General features: G+C 40.1%; 1 protein-coding gene across 1 annotated transcript in view; it reads right to left on the bottom strand.

Annotated features, from left to right (window-relative positions):
- Window positions 1-6,570: 6,570 nt before the first annotated feature.
- The window catches only part of RAB8B (RAB8B, member RAS oncogene family), a 54,930-nt gene continuing 49,631 nt past the window's right edge, over window positions 6,571-11,869 (bottom strand). The window contains exons 7-8 of the mRNA XM_029952678.1: window positions 11,788-11,838; window positions 6,571-10,785 (exon numbers count right to left, since the gene is read on the bottom strand). Coding sequence (XP_029808538.1) covers window positions 10,693-10,785; window positions 11,788-11,838 — 144 coding nt within the window. The 3' untranslated portion in view covers window positions 6,571-10,692. The remainder of the gene's footprint in view (window positions 10,786-11,787; window positions 11,839-11,869) is intronic.

Here is an 11,869-nt window from a genome sequence, read left to right as displayed (position 1 = left end):
GCAGGGGGCTGGAGGCGGGGCGGAGGAGTGGGGCGGAGGGGCTGGAGGCGCGGCGGAGGCGGGGAGGAGAGTGTTAGGGTGGGGCGGAGGGAACTGGAGCAGGAGGGGCGGAGCGCGACAAAGGGGGCGGGGCGGAGGGGCGGGGCGCGACAGAGGGGGTTGGATGCTGGGCGGAGCGCCGCGGAGGGGTGTCGGGGCGGGGCGGAGGGGTGTTGGGGCGGGGCGGAAGGGTGAAGCGCGATGCTGGAAGGCGGGGCTGGGGCTGGGCCTCATCGCCAGGCTTTCCCCGCCCCCCGTCCCCAAACTGGGCGTCTAGAGCCGACTCAATGCCGAGGTTCACTTCACTGGCCACCTGGCGACGTTAGCGTCGGGCCTCGTGTCCCCGAAATCAGCATCACCGCTCCTAGTGCCGGCCGCGAGGTGGCTGGGAAGAGGGGAGATTCCCCAACCCACCTTAGAGCCAGAACGGGGAGTAGATTCCAGATCCCCTAAAGAAAAACAGCTCCGGACAGAAGTAGGATTCCATTTCTAAATAAAGTTGTCTTTTTAAATTTTTTAAATAAAGTTGTCTTTTTAAAGCACATTTTGCCTTTTACACTGTTGCGGGAACTTCGTGCTCCTTCGTATATAAAACCCAAGCTGGGATATCGGTCACCCAGGCAATAACTCACAATAGTTAAAATACGAAATAGTGGTGGACGAAGCTGTCCTCAGAGTTGTTTTTATTTATGTCATCCCCTCACCCCTAGGGCTTCAGAAAAGATGTTTTTGAAGCTCTTCTCTGGTCACCCACCCTATACGGACAGGAAAATCTCCCTGCTCCGTTTTCACTTGCTCATTTCTGTCTCCGATTAAAATGTAAATTTTAGGAAATTTATTTCGTTTTGCTGTTTCCACATACCTAAAAGGTGCTCACTAAAAACCTGTTCAATGAATGAAATAATTTAAAAAGTGGAACTTATAAACATTTGCTACTTTATATTAATGTAACAATTTCTGAGAGATTTAAGAATTAAAATCAGAAGGTTAAGTTCCTGGATTTCACATCTAAGATGTTTCTCCGGGTTTAAAGGGAATAATAATGATAATACTTCATGTGTTATTTTGAGAATTGTGCCAACACAGTAAGTGGTATATAAGTGTTAGCCATTCCTACTCATTCTTTAATATCATGAATAAAGGCTTTTGGAAATGAACACTGAAAAGAAATATGCCAGTAGACGGCACCTGACTGAACATGTTTTGCATCTCATCTTTGAAAATGGACCTTCAAATATTGCAACTACAAGTATTTAATTATTTTTTTTATGTTTATTTATTTTGAGAGAGAGAAAGAACGTGAACGGGGTAAGGGCAGAGGGAGAGAGAGAGAGAGAGAAAGTGAGAGAGAGGTATAGACAGAAAAGCAGGCTCTGCACTGTCAGTGCAAAGCCTGATGCAGGGCTAGCTCTCACAGAAATGTGAGATTATGACCTGAGCTGAAATCAAGAGTCAAAAGCTTAACAGACTGAGCCACCCGGGCACCCCTTCAACTATTTAATTAGGGTAAAATGTCACCTTTGCCCATTTAAAACAGACATATAGGGGCGCCTGGGTGGCTCAGTCGGTTAGGCCTCCGGCTTCGGCTCAGGTCAGATCTCACGTTCGTGGGTTCGAGCCCCGTGTCGGGCTCTGTGCTGACAGCTAGCTCAGAGCCTGGAGCCTGCTTCCGGTTCTGTGTCTCCTTCTCTCTTTGCCCTTCCCCCTCTCATGCTCTGTCTCTCTCTGTATCAAAAATAAATTAAAATTTTTTAAAAAAACAACAACAGACATATATACTTTCCATTTACTCTACAAAATACTTCTTCATTTTGAAATGTCTTATACAGCACCTACTGAAACTCAGGTTGAGACAACAATTCAAAATGATGGAGTGAGTCACCATTACATATTCTTTTGGTTCAATCTTGAATCAAAGTTATCACGCAATTCCATTATTTCAGCTCCATGCAGAAATGCCTTCACAGAAGCATAATGTACTGTCCTTAGCATAAATTAAGATTTTTACACAACAAATGGCCATCTCCCTATTTTATAAAACTTTCAGTATCATTGTTCAATCTTTATTAGATTTATGCTTTACTACTTGAGTTCAGGGCTAGAAAAAAATTTTGTTTCTCCTGACAGATACTCATGCTCAGCTTTGAAAGCTAATTCATCATATTCAGGCTTTACCTGCACTTCCAGAAAGCTTCCAGCTAAATTTAATAGTCACTTATAGCAACTATTCTTCTGGGCTTATCATTATAATTATTGCCATGACTTTAGAAAATACTGAGAAAGCAACTAGACCAAACTGGGGAAATCCCTGATAAAGGAGTCATCTTCAGCATTCACGGTTATTTACTGGGAAAACTGATTTCAAGTTTTCCCTGAATAGCACCTTACATTTATATAATGCATTGCTATTTTAAAAGCACTTTTATACTGACTTCAAACAATTCTGTTTACAAGAGTGGAGGTTGAGGCTAAGTAGCAGTAGTGTTATTGACTCAAGTTCTTACGCACTATTAGCTCCCTCTGAAGACTTGAAAACATAAGGTACTAAGTGATGATGGTTAAATCCCTAAGAGGTGACTGGCAGAAGGGGGCTACACATGGTGTGGTTCTGGATACAGACTGCTGGGAATTCCTCAGAACTGGGTGCATGTGGGAAGCTGGGTGTGTGCGTGCGGCAGGGGTGGGGTACAAAAGTAATACCACATTGTAGCAATTTGTCAAATAAGGTTTTGACATACCTACATATAATTCACAAGACACTAATGAATTCACTTGAGCTTTGTTTCTGGTAGTGCTGATAGATTTGTATTTACTCAACAATGTATTCACTCATTCAAAATGCATGCTGAGTCTATGGCCATACCACCCTGAACGCGCCTGATTTTGTCAAAATGCATGCTGAATGCCAACAGAATATCAGGCACAATGCTAGGCAATGGGGATACACCATAAACCAGATGTGCTCCTACCTCTGTGAAGCCTACAGTCCAGTGGGAAGCCAGATAGGCGGGTATAGGGTGTTGTGAGAATATATAGGAAGAGGGAAGGGCACACAGTCCAGATGTGTGAGGTTCTGCTAAAGAGAACATGCACTCAATCAGGTCTCTGCTTAGGAGTTCGCAAAAGATAAGAAGTAGGGAAGAAATGGAAGGACAAGTGGAGAGGCCTCAGAGTGAAAAAAAGCAGGGCATTTCTGAGGGGCAGAAACTAATTTTATTTGCTATGGGGGCATTTTCATATATTTCTGGAACCAATATTGGAAAACCCAAATCTTGAAGGTTAGGATACATGAAGAAAAGGGGAGAAAAAGTTTACTCAACTTATCAATACCTAGACAGTATTTTGGGTGACTTATTAAAAGGAAATTCTTCTGTATTTAATTAAAACTAAAATAACGTAAGATAAGGGCTAGAATAAAAACCAGATAATAAAGCTTCTCTTTTTATTGCTATACTTACTAAGGCATTGATGAATTTACTTTAAATCTTTAAGAAGTAAACAGAAAACAGCTCCTGAATTACTTAGCTTTCTTCAACATGTTAATTTTGATGATTGCTGAAGGTCACTGATTCTTTCAACACTTATTAAATACCTACTGTGTGCCAGGCTCCTTACTGAATATAGTGGATTCAAAAGCTAAAAACAAAGTCCCCATGCTTCTGGGAGCTTAGAGTCTAGTGGGAAGGAAATAAACAGACAATTTGCATCTGGTACAGTGACACTCTAGGCATCCACAGGAGGGGACTCCTAACCTGGATGGGTTGTGCCAGAAGTCTTTCCAGAAAAACCCTTAGTAAGTCTTGAAAGATAAGGAAGAGTTCGCCAGAAAAGGGACAGGAAGTCAGCAGAAGGAACAACATTAGCAAAGGAATGACAAACATGGTGTATTTGGGAATCTGCAATTACTGGTGACATTTAAAATGAGTGTGAGTTCGGGTATGACAAGAGCCAAGGCTGGAGAGAAAGGTGTGGGGGCGGTAAATAGCTTTGTTTGCCAGGCTAAAGAGTTTAGCTTTTTTTCCTACCCCAAGATTATGAGATATCACTGGAAGGATTAAATCTGGCAGTGATAGAAGATTCCAGTCTTTTTTTTTTTTAATTTTTATTTCACTTTTGGGGGGGAGGGGCATAGAAAGAGACACAGAATCCGAAGCAGACTCCTGGTTCTGAGCTTGTCAGCACAGAGCTCGATGCAGGGTTCGAACCCATGAACTGTGAGATCATGACCTTAGCCGAAGTAGAAGGCTCAACTGGCTGAGCCACCCAGGGGCCCCTGAAGATTCCAGTTTTAAAAGCCTGTTGGCACTGTGAAAACTGGGTTGGAGGAAATCAAGTTAGACACTGGGAGACTGGTTAGCAGAAGTTGCAGACATCTAGGCAAAAGATGAGGAGGCCTGAACAGAGGCAGAAACAATGGATGGATTAGAAAGAGATTAAGGTGTTTGATCTATAGGACTTGGAGGCTATTGAGCATGCAACTCTTGATCTCAGGGTCGTAAACTGAGGCCCCCGTTGGGCCAAGAGATTACTTAAAAATAAAATCTTAAAAAAAAAAAAAAGCTTGGGGGCTAGTGAACTGTGAGCAGACCTAGGTAGGTGATGGTGCTATCTCTCATGTAAAAAAAGAGGAAAGAGAACAGCTTTTTCCTCCTAGGCTTAAGGGTTGTTGGTGCGAACTGCTGGGGAGGGGGAAAGATGGAGAGCCGACTATGAGTTTCAGACGAAACGTGATGTTTGAGGCACCCGTAGCAGGTCCCAGGGGAGATGTCCAGTAGGCAGATCAACTTGGAAGGCTGCCCTCCTGCAAAGAGGGTGGGACTGGAGACATAAACTTGAAAGCTGTATTAGTTTCCTATCATTGTTGTAACAAATAATCACAATTTAGTAGCTTTAAAGCAACACAAATCTATTCTCTTAAGAGTTCTGGAGGGCAGAATTATGAAATACATCTTACCAGTGTAAAGTCAGGGTGTTAGGGTACGGTTGGTTCCTTCTGGAGACTTTAGGAACAAATCTTTCCCTTAGCTTTTCCAGATCCCAGAAGCTACCTACATTCCTTGGCTCACAGCCCTTCATGACCCCACCTTCTCTCCCTCTGTTTCTGTCATCACACAGTTTCTTTTTGATTCCAACTCCTCCTATGTCCCTCCCATAAAGACTCTTGGGATTACATGCTTCCCACCCCCTGATAACCCAAGACAACCCCCCATTTCAAGTTCCTTAACTTGATCACATCTGTGAAGTCCCTTTCCATATACAGAGTAACATTCACAGGTTTCAGAGATTAGGACATGAACATCCTTGGGGGCCATTATTCAGCCGAGCACAGAAGTTATGAACATTTAAGAACCATGAGAAAGGATGAAATTATTTTTGGAACAGTGGAAAATCAAGAGAACACCGTCACAGAAGCTAAGAGAACAGTTCTGGGAGGAAGAGATATACTGGTCAAACACCACCAAGAGGTTAGCCCAGATAAGGGCTGAAAACTGTCCACTACTTTAGCAACTAGGCAGTTGTAAGCACAATGTCAGTGAAGTGGTGGGGGTGGAAGCCGAACTGGAATAGAGCTGAGGGATAAATGAAAAATGAAAAACTGAAGTCAGTAACTGTAGGCAACTCTTTGAAGAAGCTTAGCTACAACAGGAAGAGGAAAAGGTGGGGCCAAGGGCTGGATCAACTTCCAAGTTGGTCTGCTTACTAGGCATCTCCCCTGGGACCTGCTACATGGACATCAAACATCGGGGCTGCTTAGATGCTGCAGGGACAGGGGTAACACAGGAGAAGGGTGTGAAGGCCTAAGAGAAAGAGCTGCGGTTCTCTGAAGGGCAGAGGGGGAGGAAGAGTTCAGAGAAGAGGCAGTTGTGAGAAGCGCACAGAATGGAAGGCATGCCTCTATTCCAAAAGGAAGGAGTGAAAAGTTGGGCAGCCCGCCCATGGGAAGCTACAGACTGGGGAGAAAGAGGTTTGAATGATGCTTTTCTCTGTGAGCAGGAAGAGAAAGGCCTATTTACTAAGGGTGAAGGGAGAGAAGTAGGAGGCTGGAGAACAGTAAAAATTCCAAATGGTGGTGGGGCTGAATGCAAAAGGCTACCGCCAGGAAGGTGCACAAGCAGAGTGCGAGGACCACGGGCCTCAATCCGTGGTATTTGGAAGTGAAAACAAAGCAACAGAAACGACATTTGTGAAGACTAAGGGAAGGCTGCAGTTCTGGAACAGAGCGACCTCGATATATGCTGATATAGTATGAGCAGGCGTTCTGGCCATTTTTCTAAGTTTTAAACAACTTCAAGCCAGATAAGTTTGCTAAGATATCTCCACCATGGTTTGAATCACATACACTCAGCAAATTTGAGGAAACATTTTTTAAACGTGCAGTCCATTTCACAGTCGTATTGTCATTATGTAGGTTTTATTTTAGACGAACATTATTGTAAAAAAAAGTTCACCTGGAATAAAGTCCATTTAAAAAAAAAAACAAACCACAGCATCAGTTATCAGTATACAGTTAATGAGCTGGCTTAAACAAGATTAACCACATGACAGGTTTACTTTATCTGCAGGAGCTTTTCACATTAAGCCGTTGAAGCAAAAATAAAATATGCCAAAACATACACAGTAGGATAATTCTATGGAAAGACTAGATATTTCCCACAGGGGCATGATTTTAGTCAAATTGTTTATGGCGTTTTGCATTAAAGGAACTACAGTTGTCAGCTGCAAACAAACAAAAAAAAAACCCATCTGTAAGGCCATAGGAATGAATTATAACAATTAAGTTCACATTTTAAAAAAGGTAAGAAAATGAAACAAGAAGTTGCTATTAGTTCTTGGCAATAAGAAATGCAATTGCATATGGCACAAGCAATGCAAAGAAAGAAGTAAAATTTGAAAATATCCCTAAAATAATTGTTTGCTAATTTTCACTTCTGTAAATTTCAGTCATTTAGAATTTTTTCATATTGAACATGACTCCCATTATTATTATTAGGCTAAAAAAAGAGACTGATTCTCCTGTAAAGTTGTGCTGGGATTTAAATTTTTATTAGCATATCCTGTCCCTCTAGGTCCCGCTAGGACAAAAAAATTTCAGTTTTAGACATTTCTTTTCCCTTCCTTCTTTGGATATCACAAGAAAGAAAAGAAATGTCCTTTCTGTTAAAAGAAAAATTCTAAAAAACCTGACAGCAGAAATGAGTGCTTAAAATCTGAGCTAAGTTAACCAATGTAATGAAACACTGTTTAAAAGTTTGGAGCTTAGAAGCCCATCTTTAAAGATTAAGTACTAAATTTATAAAGAAATCTAAGTCATGAACTAGAAAAGAAAGTCTGCTTCAATGTATCACTTACTGTCCACAGGAAAAACTTTATAAGTCTTAATAGAGATTCTCAGCATTCAGAATCTGTAAAATGGAGTTATAATCTCTTAGAAATTTCTGCAAACATTTATCTATATTGCACAGCTAAATTTCTTAATGTAGACAGGGAGAGAATACCTTTTTTGCACTAAGTAGATATGACATATATGTTCTATTCTAAAGTAAACTATCTCCTACCTTTTCCAATGATGTCTTTAGTCCGAAACAAAACATATAATCTAAATGGTGCTGGATGCTTAAAGGCTGGCTCACTGTTTTCCTACTAGGTATTAGAATACTAGTTAGCTAAATGAGGTATAATTAAAAAATAGTCCTTCAGAGTAAAGAGTATAGTCTTCGGAACATTTATAACAAAGACTGCACAAAATGTTCATGTAAATAGTAAGAAACCCTGTGACGCCTCCTAACTGGTGCACAGGTGGATTATTTTCTCATAATCTGTATGAAGTAAAACAGAGCTAAAATAAATTCCCAGCGAAACGTTTTACAGTCAACTGGTTTACATGCTACTTAGTTACAGCACATTTTCATGGTCTGACATCTGCAGACTCTATTTGAAAAGGTCTAGTCCAATCATTGTCAGAAATTAGCACACTGATAATAAAGTGCAGCCCCGAACCACTAGCACTGCTGCCAAAGTCTTCATGTACCTTATCCTAAGACCACAAACATGTTCACACAAAACTAGATTTCTTCAGTTTCAGCAGGGAACAGACAATTATCTGTCACTAAATTCATCTACATATAGAAAAAATAATGCACTATATGTACATTATTAAGCAAAGTGGAGTATTTATTGGGTCATTTTACCATGCAGAAAGGGCATTTCCTATGGTCTTAGCTCAAATTATATACAATTTAGCAAAGCTAAATGTAAGAAAATAGCAAGGACAATTTATTTCTATATAACAGAGCATATACCCCCAAATTGCTGCTACTTCAAAGAGCACTTTTAGACTCATCTAACTTTTACAGGCTCTTTCAAAGGGAAATTCATGGAGACTAATTATTAACCCATTTAAGACAAAAGAAGAGAGAAGTAATAAATCAAAAGCAAAGCATTCTGTTAAAAATAAAAAAGCGAACCACAGAATATGTCAGTTTTGGTTTGCAGACAACCCCTGAGATATAAACCAAAGTGTTAAGACACCAAATAGTCAGAGGTAAATACTAAGAGAATTACATTCATATGTGGTGTCATAGCACTTGCCTTTTAGAAAGTACTTTGTTACCATTCAGAAAGCTTAACTGCTTGGATCTTTTTTCAGAGAATTAGTAAAGGCAAGATGTTTCTAAAAAATTATTTTTTCTTTCCAAAAACGTATCTGATTTTAAGACGGCAAATGTACAATCAGCTTTCAGTCGAACAACTATTGATTACACTGGGACACCAGCGGGTGCCTCCCAAGCCTATAGGTGAATTCAAAAAAGAAAACAAATCAAGAAGGCTGAAATTTGTCAACATTTGTCAAGTTTAGCATATCCATCCAAAAACAGCTCTGGTATATTTGCTGTTGCTAAATTGGACGTAAGTTTTCAAACAAGTAGTAAATAAAGGTGGACTGGTCCAAGCATTCTAATGCTACGTCTCAATTGGAAGCACAACGCTCTGTGGTAACAAGCAATCCATTTCCATTTTCCTCTCTGCTCTAAACTATCAAGCATGGTGGTAACCTCCACAAAACCAAAAAGGCCTAACAGGAAGAGTGATTTAAAAAGAGCTCATTTCCCTAATCACCTACTTATTACTCCCCTCTGTGTTATGACACTGAAGGCCAGAATAAGAGCAATGACATAAAGATTTGAATTTGGCACCTAAGGTAACACTAAATACTTTTTTTCCCCCTTATGTAAAGGTTTCATCTACAAAAGGTATACCAGTACCAGTGTCTGGTGAGAAAGGCAGCTAAGTTCTTGGCTGGCTTTGGCCCAAATGACTGGACCAAGGTCTATAACAACAAACCTGAACAGATGGAACTGGGTTCTACACATTCAACAGCTGTTTTCGAATGGAAACCTTACTCATATTTTCTCTAACAGAAAGGCAAAACTTTTCCTAGAGGCTGCACTAGGTCTAGGTCTAATTACCTTTATTAAAAAGGAAAAAAAAAAAAGAAGCCCAAATAAAAACAGAAAAAATCATTAGGTTTACCATCACCAAGAGCTATCTCTATTAAATTTACATCAACAAGTTGATCTCTCTCCTTATAGGTAAGCTTTCTATGAACAAAGGACTCAATCTAATTCTTGTTAACTCTTGCAGACAGGGATTACGGTAGGGACTGGGTATAAACAAATGAAACCAGCAGGCTAGAGAGTGAACTGAAGAGAAAAATACATTACATATGCTGATGGGACAGCACCACAGTAAGATGCTGAAATAAAACCGAAATGGTACATCTCTCTGCCTGTATAAAATTTCAGCTCAAGAAGTTCACAATTAGAAATAGACAACAATGTTCAAATATGTTATGTTTTAGATAACTGAGTGGTTACAATAGGTCAAACATAGGAAAGAACAGTAGATACAAGCCCCAGGAAGAGTGAGCTTAAGGTGATTTCCGAATGTGGTTTCTAGAGATTAGGCAGAGGTAATCAATTAAAAAAGTGATTTAGTCACCCAAACTCTCTGGCAAAAGGGCCAGGAATGAAGCAAGATTCTAAACCATCTGGAGAAATAAATGTGGCCTCTGAATGATAGCTGGACATCTTTAGGAATTTTTAAGATACATTTTATCAGAATTTAATGATTCTTATTGAAGGAAATCACAAACTAGAGCCTTAAAACAATTCTATCAACGCAGTAACATTTGGCCACATGAACCAGACCAAACATCTTTTAATTTGAGCAAATTAATCTCCGCCTTAAATGTTTTGCTTTTTTCAAACACCCCCAAGTGCACAAGTTTGTCTACATCTTCACAAGGCAAAATTGTGCAGATACGAGTCCGAGACTGTGCTCTAGCAGGGACAGGCTAACACTGATGTGCAAAGTGGAAAAGAAAGGTAGCAGCTTCTGGGACAAACCAAAGAAAGAACAAGTTAAGTCCTGCGTATGTCTCCACTTCATTGCTTCCAGGTTTGGAAAAAGGAGCCTGTTATCTTGCCAGGCCACGAGGCCGGGACCCACGTGGCCCTCTGTGTCGAGAAGTCTAGGTTCAGTGGTGTTCTCCGCAGCAGCCGGGCGGTGTGGTTCTGAGGCTGGCTGACCTGTGCTTTCAGAGAAGCAGGAAAGGGTCCTTTAGGTGTGCTGCAGTCTCTCAGAAAGAGTTCATCAAAGTAGCGAGCAACGGAAGAAACTGGTCTTCTTTGATCGGTTTTCTGTTATTTTCACTGGTCCACCTGCCCCTGATGAATTGCTGTCATTCTGAAAAAGGGAAGATAATAAAGTTACCAAGGAAATTAAAGTTTCATGGTTTGGACCCAATTCTCTAAAAAGCACAAATCTCAAACCAAACCATAAATGCTTCTTCGGTAGAGTTGTATTAGAAATCAATTCGTTAGGCTCTGACATGGTCTGTTTCTTCGGAAATGGTGGATTAAAACGAGAAAAATATTTTTAGGATAGCACCTTTTATGTTAACAGTATATTAGATAGGAAGCTCCTATTTCCAGTTCAGAGAAATTATAGCCAATGGAATGTAAAATTTCAAGGGTAATGAGGGAAACAATGTTAAGACATTGGTATAGGCAATTCTCTTGTTAGAAGCAGGGAGAGTTGGTAACATACGGTATACAATTATATTCAGGCTTCAGGTTAAAACAAACCTCCAGTGTGGTCCTAATGATTCATCACTAAGCTCATTTCTTTTTTCTTTTTCTTTTTTTTTTCACGCATGCAAAAGCAAAGGGCGGTTTTATTATGGCTTAGGCTCACCAGACCTAAGTTCGGGCTCACAGACTTCACCAGCACAGTGGATCCGTGCTGAGAGCCCTGAACAAGGGCTGAGCAGGGTTTTTATGGGTTTGGGGATCATTTCTAATTTAAGCAAACGTTAAGAACTTTAAGATCACAATTACATATAGATGTAAGTGTCTGTAACATGAAAACCAAGCTGCATAATTTTATGGCAAAAATTTAATTTGTGTCATTATTATTTTAATTATTCTGGTCAAAATTCCATTAAAGACCACCTGAAGAGTCAGATGAGAGAACTGAGGCAGCTATGGTTCAGAAGTAAGAAATGTAAAGCAACAGAAATTAGAATCAAAGTCCAACCAGGTGACTATGTGAGCCCGGAAAAAAAGGAGTCGACATGAATATATTATAATCAAGCCTGTCCTTTTAATCAAATAAATAAATGGCATGAATAAGACAACAAATTTAACAAAAAGCATAATGGAAATAAAAATGAAAAGTGATACAAACCATTTTTCTGTTGAGTTTTGTCATTATATCTCGTGCAAGTGTAAAAAATGCCTAAAGGTAAACCAAATATTTTATTATTATA

The sequence above is a fragment of the Suricata suricatta genome, chromosome 9 (genome assembly GCF_006229205.1).
Source record: "Suricata suricatta isolate VVHF042 chromosome 9, meerkat_22Aug2017_6uvM2_HiC, whole genome shotgun sequence".
NCBI lineage: Eukaryota > Metazoa > Chordata > Mammalia > Carnivora > Herpestidae > Suricata > Suricata suricatta.
This window is presented reverse-complemented; position numbering and strand designations above follow the sequence as displayed.